General features: G+C 37.7%; 1 protein-coding gene across 1 annotated transcript in view; it reads right to left on the reverse strand.

The window, feature by feature from the left end:
- Positions 1–20,107, reverse strand: part of FAXC (failed axon connections homolog, metaxin like GST domain containing) — a 78,237-nt gene that overhangs the window by 22,693 nt on the left and 35,437 nt on the right. The window contains exon 5 of the mRNA XM_003340471.4: positions 6,204–6,320. Coding sequence (XP_003340519.1) covers positions 6,204–6,320 — 117 coding nt within the window. The remainder of the gene's footprint in view (positions 1–6,203; positions 6,321–20,107) is intronic.

Here is a 20,107-nt window from a genome sequence, read left to right on the forward strand (position 1 = left end):
TCATGGGTCCAGCAGTGCATAGTGGATAGAATGTTAAACAGAATCAAGGAAATCTAAGCTCATCTGCTACTCTGACACTAGCTGAAGAACTACAACCAAGACTCTTAACATCTCTGCGCATTAGTTTCTTCATTTGTAAAATGAGAATATTCTAATTTGAAATATTTGGCATTATAATTACATAAAATATTGTAATTAATTCACAGCCCAACAGAAATATGCAGTATAAATTCAAATAATATGATCACCTAATGCAATTGATCATTCACACTAATTAGGTCCTGGCTGAAGAGTATCTATTTCAAAGTGTTGTTCTAAAACTCCTTCAGATACCTTAAAGAAATAGATAAATATCTATTCTTCTTATTTTAGGTCAAATAGTTATGTATCCTCTCATAGCCTTTTTCCTCAGAATATTTTTAGGATCTAAAAAACAAAAGCTATAAATGCTTCTGTGTCACTTATGTTTTTATTTACACTTTATTCTCCAACCAATCATTTTGTGTTCTTTAAACCGTACTTCCTAAGGGGAAACGGGGTTGGGGGGGAAGGGAGGGAAAGAATAAGATTCTTATAATCAAGGAATAATGTTCTAAATTGACTAAATAAAATTTATAAATAAATAAAAAATAAAAATAAAATAAACTGTTCTATATAGATTGCAGACTAGTAAAAAAGCTCTTGGTATTTCATTAGAAAATCTGAATTTTACAACCAGCATTCAGATCAGGACTATTAACCAAATATTTTCATAAGGTGATGGGTAACTAAAGCCTTTGTTAAACTATTAGACTAGAAATGTACACAAACACATGCTGAATTTGGCAGCTTCTTCTCAATGTCTTGGATATAGTGAGTGGTTGGTTTGATCACAGGAACACATCACTGTAGAATGGAAAGAGAAGTGACACTGAGTCAAGAAAACTGGGTTCAAGTTTTCGCTTTGACTTTTATCACATACATGACTTTAGGGAAGTCACTTTCCCTCATATCACAAATAAAAAAAACCAGAAAGGACTCTAGAGGCCATCTTATCCAATCTCTTTATTTTACAGATATGCATGTGTGTAGATACAGATATAGATATATATTATTTATGTGTGTATGTTGAAAAGACATTGCAAATGGGCAATGAGTTGGACCTAGAATTAAAAAATTCTAGGGAATGAGGGAAATGAGCTGGACTGCCTTTGAAAAATTAGAAAATCATTTTAATGACCCCAAAAGTTTTCCCAAAAAAAGTAGGTTCCTCTTTTTAATACCAGTATTCTTCATGTGATACTACATGGCTATAAGTAACAGAATGGCACAGACTCTGAATAATTTGAGGATCATGTAAAGGGAAATGAAGAATATTTGTTACCCTGAATTTATTAATTGCCTACTAGGTGCCTATAACTGTACTGGATGCTGGATATACTAAGACAATGAATATGATAATCCCTACTTAAAAAGAAGCTCAAACCATCTGTTGGTCCTTCCTAAAGTCCTATGCTTAACTTCTAGACTGTCAACACTTTAGCTCAAAGAAAGTCACCCTGCTTCCTCTGTACATTTGTGCAGGTTTGCAATGAAGATGCCAATGCTTCAGTGACAAATGACATGCGGCATAGGAGTCTGTTCAGGGAATGAATGGCTCTGTTTTCTGCTTTCTAATACTCTCCTCTCTCTCTCTCTCTCTCTCTCTCTCTCTCTCTCTCTCTCTCTCTCTCTCTCTCTCTCTCTCTCTAAGTGACTCTTCAGAGCCAAGAATTTGCAAACATTGACTGAAAAAGAAGATTTTATAGAAAATAGGAAGTCTTCTTCCCCTAATCCAATTTAAATGGAACTTGCTGGGAGAAGCAAATGATAAAGGGAAGGATCAAATGCCACTGGGAAGCATGGTGGTAGAGTAGGGGGAAAAGTCTCTTTGGAGTCAAGTGTCTGGGTTCAAATCTTGCCTCTGATTGTATCTATGTGAGCTTGGCAAGTCATTGGATCTCCCTGAACATAAATCTCCTCTTCAATAAAATAAAAGAGTTCAATTAGAAGGCTCAGAAATCTCTTCTAGTCCTACATCTAAGATCCTCAACTATTTTTCTCTACAGTGAATAGTAAGCACTTTTAAAGTATATTGTACCATTACTTGACCTTACTGGTGGAAGGAATTTCCATTACTAATTATAATATGTGTAAGCTGCATGGGGTGGGGTAGGAGTAAGGTTTAAAACATTTTAAACCTATACTGCATAGAAGTCTAGAAAAGACTCCCTCCAGGAGGGGACTTGAGCAATGAGACTAACCCAGCAAAGAGGGAGATGGATGAAAATTTTATAAAATGTTCATTGGTCCCAGACTGTGTCTTATCTCAATTCCATGAAGGCAATTGGATTAAATTTCATTTGATTATACGAATTAATAAAGGGCCTACTATTTACGAGGCACTGAGGCTACAAAAACAAAATTAAATAGTGTCTGCCCTCTAGGAGTTGGCATTCTTTTGGAGGTCATTATATGTATATAAATAAATACAAAATACATAAGACACAGTGAAATTATAGAATGATAGGACCCTTCCCAGAGCAGGACAACTCCATGGGAAAAACAGCTCTCTGTGAAAGGGATAGAATTTTTCCCTAATCTCCACTGATCTCTTCCCTCCAGAGAATCATAGGTATGACTCATGGATATATAAAACACAAACTTTTCATGCCTGTTCTTTACCCCTAGCTTCTCATGGCACAGTTGCCTAGCAACAAGAAAGAAAAAGCAAGGAAAGGAGAAATATTTAGCATCTAAGAAAAATGTTATTTTATCCATATAAGCTCAGAAAAAAAATGATGGGTTCACCTTGCCAATGCTAGAATTACAGGAATATAGATACAGAGCTAGGCAACACCTTAGGGGTCATCTAGTCCAGCCTTCTTATTTTACAGATGAGAAACTGAATCCCAGAAAGTTAACTGCCCAGAATCACACAGAAGGAGAAAAGAAGGCAAAGCCGGAGTTTCATTTCCTCTCCTCATCTGCTGTGGTGACATTAAAAAAGGGGTGTATTTTTTACCCCAGAAACGCCACAGTTCCAAACCGAATGGAAGGAATGAGACCTAAAAGGATAAGAACACTAAGGAATAGTGGTTTGGGCTCTCTCTTTTGGGGGGCTGATTTTAAAGGCCAAGGGAGGTCCTCAAGCCTTTTCTTTTGGAGATCTCTTTGGAGGCTGTAGTGACCTCATGTCTGGCAGAAGCCTTGAAGGCTGTGGGCTCCAGTCATGAAAATTAAAATCCTGTAGGAAAAAAGTCTTTACCTCATTGAGTCTCTGTTTTTCCTTTTATGAATATTGTGGCATTAATAATAGCGCATAGCTAATGTTTATAGAGCACCTGCTATATACTGTAAACCTTAAAATTTCTTAGACTTATGAATGTTGGAAATTTCACCATTGGGAAATTTCATACTTGAAAAAATTTCCTACTGATAGTAAGAACTCTATTGGAATGTGAAACTCCTTGGCATGGGAGGATCCTTCTCCTCCCTACTTAAGACTACTTTAGGACAGAAACCTTTTGCTAAACAATGGAAAGGGCTTTGACCTATGCTTAAGCGTAGAACAGGAAGTTCTTTGAGTCATGATTGATTTTAGAATTGATACAATAGAGATACTTGGAATGACAGAACCAGGTCTTGGAACTTATAATCTCCACCCTACTCAGAGTAACAGGATTTAGGAAGGGCTGCAGCAAAGATCAAGATTTAATTATTTGAGAATATGACCTTCAACAGACATGTGCAAAGGAAACAGACCTCTGGGCGGTCCTGGGTCAAGCTAGAGCCACCATTGGCACAGGGGAGACATCAACAGTGATTGGTAGATGTGAGAACTGAGGGGAGGGGACTTAGATGGTTTGCTTAAAGATAGCGGTCTGAGAACAGGAGGAGAAGGTTTTGCTCTGAGAGGTTTTGCTCTGAAGGAGTCTGAGAGGAGAAAGGTCCTGGAGGGAGAGCTCCTGGAGAGATCTGAGAGGAGGGCTTGCTCTGAAGGAGGCTGGAGGTAGAGGCCCCTGAGACTGTTTCTCCATTTTGGTCACGTGAGTGATAGGGACTGATCTCTTTTCTTTGTCTCAGCTATCTAAGGGCTTGGGCCTTTGACCCAGCCTAAGCAGAGGGAGTATTTAAGCCCTATTCCCTTCTCTCCCCTTTCTCTCTCTCTCTCTCTCTCTCTCTCTCTCTCTCTCTCTCTCTCTCTCTCTAATACCTTTCTTCCTCCTGTTTGTAATTAAAAACTCCATAAAAGGTTGACTGCTGACTTGAGTTTTCATTTAGGAATTATATAGCTGAATTCCTTGATGACCTTAAATTAATATATATCAGTCTTTTAAAGTGATTTCCATATCACAATACTGAGCACTGTGCTCTACAGATATTATCTCATTTGATCAATATCCCAGGAAGGGAGATGCTGATTTAAATAAATATCACTTGAAAATAAATTATCTGGTAGATTGGGTTGTTTATTTTACCTAGTACAGTAGAAAGAACTCTGCAGTTAGAATTAAAGGACTTGGTCTTAAATCCCAATCACCATCTTCTACAGACTGGAAAAATCCCTTAATATCTCTGGACCTCAAGATTACTCATCTGTAAAATAAGAGGAAGGTGGAGAAAAAGAAAGAGTACTGGAGCTAAAATCAAAACCTGAGTTCAAAGCTAGCCTCACTTGCTCACTCTGTGGCAGAGGGCAAGTGGACTTCTATTTGCCTTAGTCTCCTCAATTGTGAAATTGGGATGATAGTCCCTATATCCCCAGAATTGTTGGAAGGATCAAATGATATCATTTTAAAGAGCTTAGCACAGTGCCTAGCACATAGTAAATACTTAATACTTTGTTTTCTTCCTTCAGTGAGAGATGATCTCCAAGGTCCTTTCCAGTTCTAATAACAACAATAGTAATAGTAAACAAATGATAAATAAATAAATAAACTGAAGATCTGTACTACTCAGAGAGTCAAAGGTCAAAAACTTCCTGGGTTTTTTAACTAGTTCAACTAAGGAATTCTGGGAAGTCACTTTTGTAACAAATATAGGTATTTCTAGTAACAAGATGGAGAGACCTTAGAAATAATCTAGTTCAAACTACTTATTTTACAGATGAAGAAACTGAGACTAAGAGAGACAAAAATGGTAATCAGAAGATGTAGAGTCAAGGCCCAATCATTTATGAAAAAACTTCCTAAAGAAACTTTCTGTTAAAAATTGGCACTGAATAGAATTTAAACCTGTTCTTTTCTTTAATAAATTGAATCTAAAGACAACTATTATAGAATATGGCAAGGCTATGAGATGCCCCCAGCTCCATTCTCCTTGGTATTGCCACAGTTGATAAACTGAGCCCTGGGAGGGGAAGAAAGAGCCTTCCACCACCATGCTAACTCCAGCCAACACAGGGACGTGCCCCAAGGGGTCATGAACTGAGTGTGGTATCCATGGTGAATACAGAGCATGAGTCCCATGGACTATGAAGAAGGTTTTTCTAATTATTAATGGATTTGAATATAAGTGGCCTAGAGTACAGATTATAACAAGGAGTTCTGAGATACTTGGGCCTAGAGTTAAGTCATACCTTCAATTCCTAGCTTTAAGCCACACGTCTGGGACTAGAAATAGTAAACTTGACTTAATTCAGGTTCTTTGGAATGTTTGCTCTTAAGCTTTGCTTTCTCTTCCACCTAGGTAGAATTTAAGTCAGAAATTATCTGAAATGGCTTCTAAAGCAATGGTGGAGAGTAGGAGGTACCCCAATTTCTCTGTGGACAGAGGTAGAAAAAAGACTAATCTTCTAGTGAGTAGAAGGAATGAAGCAGAAATCTGTCTCTGTCATAACAGCTGAAATTCCACTGGATCTACTGTTCAAAAATTACACATGGGGTCCAGGAAATGTATTATTCTATTAATAATTGCACATTTTATAGATTTGCTATTATGATTTAAAAATCTCATTTTCATTTTATGAGATTCATTTTAAGTAGATTGCTATGTGTTATTGAATTAATCTTTCACCCAATAGGCTATCTCTCAAGTGTCCTAGCATTTCCAAAGAAATTGAATGATCCCTTAGCCACAAATAATGATGCTTCCCAAACAGCTGTACCAACTCACATTGGACAAACATATTTTCAATAAAAAGAAAAAACTAATTTCCCAGATAAGAAGATTTCAATGCCTACCTTTGATTAGTCGCTCAGGTCTTGTCCCAGGTAAGGTCCACATTGCCTGTGCCAAGTGTCCAAAGACAGTGGCATCAAGAGTAGAAAATTTTGGTCCCATGATATATTTTTTATCACCTACAGTAAAGAAAAAAATCACAGCTGGTCTCAGCTTTTCTCAGATGATCTTAATGACTACATCTTAAATCATTTTTTTTAAAAAACCTTTATAAAACTGTTATTTTAATATTTTATTTATTTATTTATGGATGGGTTAAAAAATTCACCTTGGTTTTGTTTTTTGTTTTTTTTAATCTTTGCCTTAATCTTAGAATCAATACTAAGTATTGCAGAAGACCAGGAAAAGCTAGGTAATAGGGATTAAGTGACTTGCCAGAGTCACACAGCTAGGCCAGAGTTTAACCCATGACCTCCTGTCTTTGGGCTTGGCACTCAATACACTGAGTCACCTAGCTGCCCCCTCACCTTTTCTGTAAAAAATAAATAAATAACAAATTTTATGAAGCCAAAAATCTATTAAGATGGTATTAACTCTCCCCTTGCCTACTTTTAAGTTTAATCAACCAAAAGCATAGACACCCCTATTTAACACTAAGTAGGGGAAATTCAAAAGCCACTCACTGGTGGGTGACAACTCTGAAATGAATGACCACCCCCTGGTAGTGCTAAGCAAATTTAAAGACTGCAATTGGTCCCCATAAAGTGGAGGAAGGGACAGGAATTGATGTAAAAAAAGGATTATAAAAAGTTATTAACTTCCTGTAAAAGAATTTTCTTGGACAGAATGCTTCCTGAATTTTTGGGTTGGAGGACCTTGGACTGGGACTGCAGCTTAGAGCTTTGACTTGGACCTGAGACTCTGGATCTTGGACTACTTCTGGTAAGAATGCTCCTGGATCTTCTCCCTTTGGAAATTCAGTTTAGGTGAGTGAAAAGTTGTCTCTCCTTTCCTGGCTTCTGGAGTGATTAGTTCCAGAAAGGCTTCTCCTTCTTGGAGGAGGCCCACGTGGGTTGAACCCTTGTTTAATTCACCACTGAGTCCTTCAGCTGAGGGATTAGCAAACTCTGCCTGGGTTGAGCCAGGTACCAGAGCAACATTAGAGTGATAGGCTAAACATTTTCTCTACCCTCTTTTACATTCCTCTACTTTCACTTTTTCCACCTCTTTGTAAATAAACAATTTGACTTGAGCTGTAATACTTTTAAATCAGAGAACACAGTATTATCTTAAAATTCTCATGTATTTAGTCCAACCATAAAATTTAATTCCTTACAAAATCAAGCAAACAAAACAATACTATAAAACTCAAATAAACTTAAATGTGTCAATGACCATGAAAACTCTGAACCCTATCCATATCAACAAGATGAGAACTTTGGCTGAACAGAATGAGAACTGCTAAGGATGAGGCCTCCCAAAGAAATTCCTTTCTTAGAACCCTGACAATTAAATCTTGTACCCAGTTACATAACCAAACTAGAACAAGGCAACCAGAGCTTTGCCTAGTTAGCAAGAAAATTTAATCAAAATAAGAGGTTACCAAATGGATCCCATTTCCTCTCCTTCCTCTCCACTCCCACACCACTTGTTGTGTGGGTTGATCTGCTAGCAATTTCTTCTCCCTCTTCCCTAAACAAAGTAAAATCAATTTAAGAATATAGTCATATGGCTTTCCCAGGGCATTTTGTGACTTTCACTCAGGACAAGAAAATGTCAATTGTGGCTTTGATTCATCTTCCCAGAAGAAACATAAGGAAAAATTCTTCCTAATGCAAAAAAAAAAAGCCCAAACAGATCTAGATAGAAATGAAAGCATTGCTTGTAATAGCAATGCACTAGGGAAAAAAAATGTTCATCAAATTGATCAGCCAACATTATCCAAGAAATCCCCCCCACTCTTAGCCATCCTGCATCAGCATCTAGTACTCATTACCAGATGTTCCTTTAGAAGAAACACAAAGAGACAATTTTTATGATAGAGTTAAAGAGTTAAACACACACACACACACACACACACACACACACACACACACACCCCTCACTTGTATGATCCATCTCCTTTCAATAGGAAAGGCAGTATAACATAGGTTTAGAGAACTGGCCTCAAAACAAAGACCTACACTTGATCAATGATACATGTCAAACCCAGTGGGATTGCTCGTTGGCTACAGGACAGGGGAGGGAAAGAATATGAATCATGTAATCATGGGGAAATATTCTAAATTAATTAATTAAATAAATTCAAAAGGAAGCAAAAAACAAAGACCTAGACAATTCCTGCCTCTGATGAGTACTAGCTCAGTTACTTTGGGGAAATCACTTAACCTTTCCATGTCCTGGGAACTTTTCAAACTGTAAACTGCAGAAAAAGAGGAAGTTTCCTCAGCCAAGAGTGGAGGAACGTCCTCCTTCTTCCTCTCCATCTTCCTTATAGAATGTTCTTATTCCTCTACATAGCAGAGAAAGGACTAAAAAGCCTTGGAGTCACATGACCTGAATAGAAGTCCCAATACTGCCAATTGCTAGTTATCTAACTTGAAAACGTCTCTTAATCTCATTTCCAAAATGGGGGAAATGATCCTAGCAGCCTTCATCCCCAGGACCAACAGTTCCTCTACACAAAGCTCCACCTTGCTTCAAACATGTACATTGCATTCCACCTATTCACATCTGCCTATACCAGATCTTTATCCATAAAAGAGAATATTGGATAAATGTTGGGCATCAAGTAATGATGGACAACAAGCAGATGATCCATCAGGCAGGGGACAGTGTGTGTGTTTAATCTCTATCCCTGGACTAGAGCTAGAAAGCCTGGGTTGAAATAAACAATAGACTCCTCACTGCAGCAATTTCAAAAATAGCCCAAAAGGGGGCAGCTAGACTCAGTAGACTGAGAGCCAGGCCTAGAGGTGAGAAATCCTGGGTTCAAATCTAACCTCAGACACTTCCTAGCTGTGTGACCTTGGGCAAGTGGCCTACCCCTTACCACTCTTCTGCCTTGGAACCAATACAAAGTATTGATTCTAAGACAGAAGGTAAGGGTTAAAAATAAAAGTAGCCAGAAAGGAAAAAAAAATAAAAAGTTGAAGATACCATAGAACTGAAGGTACTTATAAAAATAAATTCCCTTTACTGCCTGGTCACTACCAGCTACCAACAATAGCTCCATTTTAGCCATCTGGCTACAATCCCAAGTGCTGTAATTAGCAGGTGGAATAGCTCAGCCAACTAAACGTGAGATGGGAGGGGTCCTGAAGATTCTTTCCATTACTGAGAACTGAAGAGATGCACCAATAATAAATGGACCTAGATTTTTCAAGGACCTAAATTCTTCTCCATTAGTCTATAAAAAAATAATCAGTAATAATGTTTTCCACTGAAAGACTGCATCTTATGTCTGGACATTAATATGATTATTGGTGATGCTAACACAAACAACACTTTCATCTTTTTTCTAAAATGAAGAACAAAAAGTACCTTCCCCAAGACCATTTAGGGAGTCTGAGGCCACAGAGTACCCAATAGTAGAGGTAAGAGCTTGACTTCTAACTTTGTGAGTTAGCCATTAAATTATACACAATTTCAACTTTCCTAAATCTGAATCACTTGCATCTCTCTTATCATGTGAAAGATTGCAGTCCATTCTAATAGTTTTCAATGCACATTACTCTGCAGATGAATTATCAGGGGGGGAAAAATCCATTTAATATGATCCTCCAAACTCCCACTTTATTAGAAATATGGGTACATTCCATTATCCTTAATTAGTGCATATTTACGTTCACATTGACCTTTGCAATCATTTTATTCTCCACACTAAAGTGTGAGACTCACCAAGGAACAAACAGCAAATAAGTAGCCTGATATTTTAGGACACTTGGATCCTCTTCAATTAGATTTACTGCCCATTTAGACCAGCCTAAATGACCTTTATCCATGAAATTTAGCTCATATAAAAGCCCACACAAAAATCTTCAGATGGAGAATAATTTCACACATCTCCAACTAGAACACTGTATTCTTTCATTCTTTGGCTTGCTAAACTTAATAAATATTGTTCTAAAGTATTAATTAAAGCTAATCCTTTACAGCAATATAAAAGGTAGATGAAGAAGAATCATTGCCTTTTGCTTTCTTGCTGTCCCTAAGGACCATGGAGTATTTCCATCTGACTTGCAGCTGAAACCTTCCCATTGGAATGTGAGCTTCTTGAGGGCAGGGATTGTCTTATTTTTCTATTAGAATCCCAGGATTAAGCCCAACACTTTTTTTGCACATAGTAAATGCTTAATAAATGCTTTGGTCATGTATAAGTCATCCCTTTACACTTAAACTTCCACTGAACTCGTTTCCTCACCTTGAAAATGAGGTTGGCCTGGATGATCTCTAAGGTCCCTTCTGGTTCCAAAACTTAGCATCCTAATTCATCAATTAAGAAAAGTTAATTAATGAGAGGGTTGTCAATTTCTGAATTTTTATTTCAATGTTTTATATGTGTGTGTGTGTGTGTATATATATATATGTGTGTATATATATATATACATACATATATACACATATATTATTGAGAATTAGAATCCTTAAGTTTAAAAAGGGGGAGGGGGGTGATCTGCAATGGGCCTACACACAGTGAGCACCTGCTCCATTCCCCACAGGAGGTGAAAGCTAAGGAACTCTGTAAGCAGAGTGAAGATTGGAGTACAGCTGTCAAGACACCCCCTCACTCCATAGTTAAATAGGGCTCCTGGCAATCCAGCATCTCAGAAGAGTGCTTTTGTTGAGTTTCTGTTCAAATGAATGAAATAAATGTCATGCTCTGGCTAGTATCGATGGCAGCAATTGACATGGAAAGCAGTATTTCCTGCCAAGGGTTTTGCAGAGAAACCTCCCTGAAGTGCACCATGGAGCCAGTGGGTTCCACCTCAATAGGGTCCTGGAGGCTTGGCCCAAAGCTGAGATCCAAATCATTTAACTCTATTATCTAGGATTATCTTCATCCTGGAGGATTATCTGCGTTAAGAATTGAACTGAGCACCTCTACTAGATGGCTGCTCAGCTGGACCCTAGGACCCTTCCCCCAGGAAGGAGATGGATTTTCCTGGAGTCACCTTCTTCTGATTTTGTCCTTATTTGCATTTATTGTTTTTATTTCTAAATTTACTTGCTGCCTTCTGCAATGCATCCTAAGCTCCTCAAGAGGTGGATTGTTCCATTCACAGTATTTGTATCGCCAGTATATTGTATGATGCCTAGCATAAGGTTGTCCATCAATGGGGCAGCTCAGTGACTCGGTGGGTAGAGTGTCAGACCTGGAGATAAAGCCCTGGGTTTAAATCTGGACTCAGGTCCTTCCTTGCCTTGTGACCCAGGGCAAGTGATTTAACACCAACAGCCTATCCCTTTCCATGCCTCTAACTTGGAACCAAGACTTAGAATCGATTCTAAGACAGATGGTAAGAGTTTGGGTTTGTTTGGGGTTTTTTTTTTAAGTAGTCATTTAATAAATGCTTGTGGAATGAGTGAGAGGGGTGTTTGAACCCATGTCCTACTGACTCTGAAGCCAGCTCTCTGTCCATTCCATCGGTCTGTAGCTCCTCTTTCAGCAAGCCAACCTAGGAGGGCACCCTAAAAGTCAGAAAGGAAGTGGCATGTTCTAGGACAGTAAATACTTCCCTTCCCCTCCAGTGGCGATAGTGCAGGACCTGAAGCCAGAGAAGCCCAAAGATCATACCTCAGACCACTGACTGTATCTACACAACCCACAGAGCCATCATCAAGGGAGTAAATCCTTGTGGAGAAGGCACCCTCCATCCCTGGCACCTCCAACAACAGTCACCAACCACATGGCGCCAACAACAGGCAGACAAGCACAAGAGCTCTGGGAACTGTTACCACCAGCCCTGTCCCAGACTACTGTAAGATTAAAATTAATATCCAATAACTCCAAGTGTTCTATTTTATAAGTTTTATTAATAATCACTTGAAATAGAGGAAAAGTATAGCCTAAGTAAAGAGCAGTTTTCCCTACCGTGTTCGCGAGAGAAGAGAGTGAAGAGAGGCAGGGTTACAGAAAACCTATCTCCAAAAAGTAAGGGCGTCACATAAGGACGAAAATGGAGTTCTGGGAAATGAAGTCCTGGGGTACAAAATTCTAATTACACACTGCTGTCCCTGCTTCCATCTGACCCTCATGACCATCACCCAGACCACAGTGACTGCAGAAGCAGAACAGAAAGTTCTCGCCTCCAAAGTCCTAGGCAAAACGAATGATTCAGGAGTAGCTAGGTGGTTCAGTGGAGAGTCAGCCAGACCTGGAGATGGGAAGTCCTGGCTTTAAATCTGGACTGGGATCCTTCTTAGCTGTGTGACCCAGGGCAAGTCACTTAACCCCAATAACCTAGCCTTTTCCACTCTTCTGCCTTGGGACCAATATACAGTACTGATGCTAAGACAGAAAGTAAGAGTTTTTAAAAATAAAAATAAAATATGGGTGAATGGTCTTTGACTGAAGTTCACCTAGAAAGCTGTGGAGAACTAGAAATAAACCTAGGAATACCTTATCCTACAAGATAATGAACAGAGTGCCAGTGTAGACTATCAATACAGAAAATGTACACTAAATAATTTAAGGCATTTTTTTCTTGGTCAAGTCTTCTACTAAGGAAAATCAATCCAGAGCAACAATATGCAATAACCAGAGTTTGGAGGCTTTAAACCTCACCCTAACCTTTGTCTTGTATAATATCTATGCTTGCATCTCTAATCAATAATAGCATTTATATAGCACTTTAAAGTTAGCAAAGTACATATATTAGTTCCTTTGATCCTCAGAATAACCAATTATTAGATCCCCATTTTAATTATGAGGAAACTGTGACACAGGTTAAATGACTTGCCCAAGATTACTCAGCAAGTAAGTGGGATTTGAACTCAGGTCTTCCTAATTGAAACTCTAATGCTCTATCCATCTTGCCACCTAGCTGCCTCTCTAATGTAATACAAAAATAGGGATTTCCTTTTAAAGGGTTAATACATAGATTAGACTGATGGATATATTAAATATTTTTCATTCAGAAAATCCTTCTCAGTTATAAAGAATTTAGGTGCAAAGAATTAAAGAAAGTAAAATGTAACTATTAAATCAGAAAATGGATCTCTTTTTATATAGCCAAATAATCCCTGAATATTAGAGCTGGAAGGACCTCTGAGATCATGTAGTCCACTTTTTCCTAGCCTATAGACTCCAGAATCATCATTCCCAAGGACTGTGAAATCCCTACTCACACAAAGGACAATCATTCTGATCTTATTTGTAAATAAAATCTATAGTATGACAGCTTAATATATAAACATTCTATGGACAGAATAAATGTCTCACATTTATATGATATATATTACCATTTTCCATGTCTATAGATGTTACTGTGATTTAAAAAAAATAAAAACACATTTGTGAGCATTACAGAATTCATAATACTTCGAATATAGCTACAATCATAGGGCAGTACAAGAAAGATTTTTACATTAAGAAGGAATCCCCATCAGAAATATGCCAGAAAGTGTCTCTGACAATGGTCTCATTTCTCAAACAAAGATAGAAAACAAAGATAGAACTGATGCAGACTTACAAGATTACCGGTCATTCCCCAATTGATAAATGGTCAGAATCTGAACAGGTAGTTCTGAGATAAAAAAAATCAAAACCATCCATCATTGTATGAAAAAAATGCTCCAAATTGCTATTGTTTAGAGAAATGCAAATTAAAATAACCCTGAAATTCACACCTATCAGATTAGCTGATGTGACCAAAAAGGAAAACAATACATGCTGAAGAGGATGTGGGGGAAATTGGGACACTAAAACACTGTTGGTGGAACCGTGAAGCAAGTTGTCAAACATATACCAATATACCCCTGATCCTCATACTCATAAAGACTGGAAATGACTGATTTGTTCCAATCACCCTCCATTTCACAAATGAGGACACTGAAGCCCAGAGAGGTTAAATTACCCTTTTAATGGAACTGGAATCCCTGCCTCCCCATTCATATTTGCCCTCACCATAGCATACTACCTCTCATGAGAAATTTGAAAGCAAGTAACAAGAAAACAGTGTATCTTTCCTTGTCTTCAGTTTTCATCTCCTCAGAATATAATTCTGACTCAATACTGCTCACAGAAACAACAGAGTTCTCAAACATCTCAGATGATAGGATTTGCCACATGAGTCAACAAAAGTACATCTCCCCAGAGTGTGCCTTCTCATGCAGTGTCCACCTACGGAATAATAGTTCTGTCTACAAACATAACCTTCATTTTCAGCTCACAGGAGTCCCTAAAGAATTCAGAGAGGTATCATATCTTCTTTCCAAACATCTTTGCTCACCCAGAAAAAAAGCATCTGACATCTGAGATAAGCTAATAGCAACAAAAAAGGTAAACACTTCTTTATCAAAAGCCCTCAGCCACTCTCTGGGCCAAGACCAAGAAATCATAGATCTAGAGCAGGACTCATTTTACAGAAGACAGAATGATTAAAAGAATAGCCCAGGATCCAAAGTTAGTAAATATCAGAGATGGAATCTGAACCCAGGACTTCCAAGTCCAGGGTCCCATCCATATTTCATGCCACCTCTAATAAAAGATAGCTCTCTGGTCTATTCTTCTACTATGAAGATGTTCTCCCATATTAAGGGAGAAATAAGATACTTTCAGGATGTTTTACAACTTTCAGAATAATTCTGAGAAAGACAACAAGCACTGAGGCAGCAGGGCACATAACAAGAATCCTTCCTTTGGACTCCGACCAGTCTAGAGATATAAATATATGATAGAGAGATAGAGATAGTTATACAACTGTGAACTGTCACTTCTCCTCTCTAAATTTCAATTTCCTCATCTTCAAAATGAAAATAATACTTGCCCCATCCCTACCTGTCTTGTAGTATTGTGTAGAAATCATGATAATTAATATTTATATAATGCTTACTATGTGCCAGGTACTGTATTAATCTCTTTAAAATTATTATCTCATTTGATCCTCATAATAATCCTGGGAAGTAGGTATTACCATCATCCTCATTTTTTTTTGCTGTCATTTAGTCATTTTTTTAGTCATGTCTGACTCTTGGTAACCCCTTTTGAGATTTTCTTGGCAGATACCAGAGTGGTTTACCATTTCCTTCTTCAGTTCATTTTATAGATAAGGAACTGAGACAAATAGGGCTAAGTGACTTGCCCAGAGTCACATATTTAGTAAGTGTCTGAGGCTAGATTTGAATTCAGGGGGATGAACCTTTCTGATTCCCAACCTAGTGCTCCATCCACTGCCCTACCTTACTGCCTCCATGAAATCATAAACCCAAACAAACAAAAAGTGGTACCAACAGCAGTGCTTTCACACACTGTTTTAAAATAATCAGTTTAAAAGGCACTTAATAAAATGTCCAATTTCAACTCACATTCTTTAGGAAATCTAGAATGAACAGCAACACTAGTGAGCACATAATTCAGGACTAAGTGTTCAAGGGCAGAGCAACTTGTAAGGCATCTAAAACGATGACAAGGGAAAGAACAATTGATCTCACCAGTTAAAGGAAATCAATCCACCCTAATTAGCAAAAGGCAGTCCCTTTCTCTTTACATTCCAATATTTAAGTCACTCCTGGGCAGAAAATAGAGGAGCTCCTCTAGCAGAGTTTCCCTGGGTGACAAAGGACAAATCTCTGCAAAAGAGATGGAATTATTCCCTCTCTCACAAGGATGCTATCTCTTCTATCAGCAGCAGTAATTCTGGGATAAAAGTCTCCTCATCCTCATCTGTTGTCTGTTTTCTACTACCATTTGGTCATCTTATTCTTCCCATTTACCTCTACACTTGAAAATTGAAGCCATTTGCTTATATTTCAAAGTAATGTAAAATTGTCTTCATCCTTCTGGCAATAAAATCTCTAGCAGTCCCTTTCCTAGAAAAGTAACCTCCATTTAGTCATTTCCCAGATTTCTAGTGTATCTACAAGTATGTCTTTTTCAGCATTAAAGGGTTTCAAAGGTATTGAAGTGGATAAAGCATTATACTGGGAAATCACTGAGTCCTTAATTCAAATCTTTCCTCAAATACTAACTCACCATCTCAGCTTCTTCACCCATAAAATGAGGAAGCTGACTTTCTAAAGCCAGGGCCCTTAACCTGAGATCTGTAGGCTTGTTTCTTGTTTGTATTTTGATAATTACCTAAATATAACCGGTTTCCTTTATAATCCAGGGCACTCTAATTTGTGCACTTAAAAGCATTCCAAGAAGAGGTCTATAGGCTTCATCAAACCAAAGAAAGCTATGATGCCCCTCAATAAAACAAGGTTAAAAAGCCCTGCTCAAGGGTCTCTTACAGTTTTGAATCTTTGAACTTCATTTCTTACAAACTGTATATTCTCCTCTCTTTTCCCTAACTCCAACTTTCTTCTAGCCTGGCTGATTTCCTTTCTTTCTCAAACATTCTCTCCCTCTCTCTACTATCCTCTTTGTACACCCAGAGCCTTTTGCTATACACATTTTTAATGGCTTATATTTATGTGGGGCAATGGAGAATACAATTTGAAGTAACTGGAACTGGGTTCAAAGTCCAATAGGACCACTGTATGATCTTGGACAAGTAATTTAATCTCTTTGGGCTTTGATTTCCTACTTTGTAAGATGATATGGTTGAACTCAATAACCTCCAAAGCCCCTCTAGTTCTAAATCTATGAATGATACACTTATGAACAAGATTAACTGAGCTTTTGACCTTTTGCTCCAAATGTTTTCTGTCATTGCTAAACCCAGAACTGAGGTTTGACAGGTGTCTGGTCACAGGGGAACTCCCCACCTGGCACTTGCTTTTTGACTTTTACCCAAGTTAAAGATATTTCATTGTGGGTCCTCTCTCCACTAACATATATCACCATCCATTTCTATTCATGCCTTCTCATCACCATGATTCTTATCCATGTCTCCCATAAATACTCTGCAAAGGACTTATCCAAAACACCAGAGACCATCGCCTACATCTTTCTTTTTTTAAAAACCCTTACCTTCTTTCTTAGAATCAATATTAAATATTGGCTCCAAGGCAGAAGAATGGCAAGGATTAGGCAATTGGGATTAAGTGACTTGCCCAGGGACAGAGCTAGGAAGTATCTGGGGTCAAATTTGAATCCAGGACAACCTCCCATCTCTGGACCTTGCTCTCTATTCACTAAGCCATCTAATTGCCCCCCTTCTGCATCTTTTTTAACATTCTTTAGCGCCAGTACATCATTTAGGTTGTTTTCTATATCACCTCATTCTCAATGCATGACCAGCTACCTTATTTTACAATAATATACTTCTTTAATGATGCTTCCAAATCACTTAGAATCCAGATCAGAGAATGAGAGTTTACATAAGGGTAAACTAAGGCACAAAGAAGTTCAGCAATTTGCTCATGATCACTCAGGTGCTAAATAAATAGCACAGCTGGGATCTGACACCAGTCCTCAAGCTCCAGATTCAGCACTCATTGAATTCAAGTCATCATTGCAAGTATGATGAGGTTACGTGTATACAACAGGAATTTCTCCATTGCCCCCTGGGTCACTTACTAAAAGTCTTAGCCAAGTACTTATAAGGTCTACAAAGTCTATCTTTTCCTTCAATGGGAATAGGAATTCTCAAAGATATCCCTTCATTTCCCTTAAAAAATTAAAAGAAACTACTGATAATCATCTTTCACCAACAATCTAAATCTATTATGAAAAAGGTGCTGGTTCTAGAGGTTCAAATCCCATATCTGGAACTTATTACCTCTGTAGCCTTGGGCAAATCATTTAACTTCCATGGACCTCAGTTTCTTCAACTGTAAAATAAGGAGGTTGGATCAGATGGCCTCTGAGGCCCCTTCTGTACTAGATCTATGATCCTAAGTTTATTTTTCACTTTAGCTCCTTTCCTGTCTCAGAAGGTCAGGAAGACTTGGGCTCAAATGTAGCCTCAGATATGTACTAGCTGTGGGATCCCAGGCAAGTCATTTAACTTGTGTCTACCTCATATTCTTCAACTGTAAAATGAAGGAAATTTCTATTACATAGTACTTATCTCCCAGGATAATTGTGAGGATAAAATCCTATAATATTAGTAAAGCACTTTGCAAATCTTTAGACACTATTTAAATGCTAACTATTATTAGAAGACTAAGAGGAGAGGTGACATGTTGGCTGTAATTTAAGCCAGCAATTAAGTTATGACCAACAGTGAGATTGTACCACTTCTCCACAAGTCTTCACTGTGGTTCTCCTCAGACCTAATTAAAATTGATCCTCTAAAAAAGGGTCCATTGAAGAACCTCAACGCTCATAGCCTGCACATTCATCCATTCAGTAATGTCCCAGCAGTTCATTATTATTAGAAAAATGTTGGTTTCCAACTACCTCTAGAGGACTCATAATATTCCAGACTAATTTATATTATATACAAGGCCCATTTAACTAGATGAGTTTCTCCAAGGCCCAGCCCAATAGACTTGCTGTCCTCCATCTTTGTGTCTTACCCAAACAGGATAAAAAGTCACATTTTCTAATCCAAATATTGGCCTTTGGTCATTTGCTGAGACTGCTATTGAGTGTTCTTCTATGGTATGTACCAGACAATGAAGAAAAGAAAAGCTAGCCAAGGAGAGCCTCATAAATCATAGGGGGCAGGGGAATTTTTCCATAAAGTTCCTTTACTAAGAGCTGATATAACACTTTGGGAGCTCTGCCTTAGCTCAGGAGTTTTTGTATCATTGACCCCTTGTGGCAAAGTCTGTGAATCCATTCTCAGAACTATGTTTAAATTCATAAAATAAAGTAAATAGGATCACATAGAAAACCAGTTAGATGAAAGATAGTGATTATATTTTAATACAAAGTCTGAGACCCATGTCATACAGCAAGCATTTATTAAATTAAATTTAAGATAAGTTAAATTAAATTTTTAAAAAGATTACGATGGTTATACCTGGTCATTAGGAGGCTCGGTTTGGCAGCTGAGTGAAGGATGAACTGGAATAGTGTGAGACAAGGCAAAGGAGACCAACCAGAAGGTGACTGTGAAGCAATAAGGACTGAACCAGAAAGGAGGGAGAAGAGGGGAAATGTATGGGAGGTATTGAAATGGTAGAAATGACAGGATTTGAAAGCAAATTGGATAAGGGGGATGAAAGAGAATGAAAAGTCAAAGATGAAGTGTCACCTAGCCTGAGGGATTGGGAGAAAGATACAATCTTTGACAATAACAGATACATTCAAAAGATAAAGTTATGGGAAGGGTGGGAAAATAATTAATTCTGTTTAGGGTATGCTGAGTTTAAGATGTCTCTAGTTCAAGTCTATAGGTGTTTTTAGTTCAAGAAGTCCAACAAGCAGTTAGTGATGTGAACCTTTAATAGAATAGAAATTTTCAAGCAGATCAAAAGTTCCTACATGGGTAGGTCCTCTGAAAAGTAAACACTGAAGACAAGAGCAAGAAAATAGAAAGGTACCAAATGAAGAACCCTAAATAATCACTTAATAGATATTTTGAAAATAAAAGAAATAACCAAAACTGAAAACAAAACAAATATATGGGATTAATGAATAAAAATAGAATCTGCTTTTTAAAAAACTAATAAAACATACTCCTAGCTAACATGATCAAAAAAAGAAAACCAAGTTACTATGCTTAAAAATGAAAAAAGGACAATTCACAAAAGATAAAAAAGAAATAAAGGACATTATTCTGAAGTATTTTGACCAATTATATGCCAACAAAGCTTAGACTTTAAGTGATATTGAATGTTTATCTAAAAAATTTAAATACTCAGATCAACAAAACAAGAAACGAAGAATTTAAATAAATCAATCACA

The sequence above is a fragment of the Monodelphis domestica genome, chromosome 2 (genome assembly GCF_027887165.1).
Source record: "Monodelphis domestica isolate mMonDom1 chromosome 2, mMonDom1.pri, whole genome shotgun sequence".
In the NCBI taxonomy this organism is placed as follows: domain Eukaryota; kingdom Metazoa; phylum Chordata; class Mammalia; order Didelphimorphia; family Didelphidae; genus Monodelphis; species Monodelphis domestica.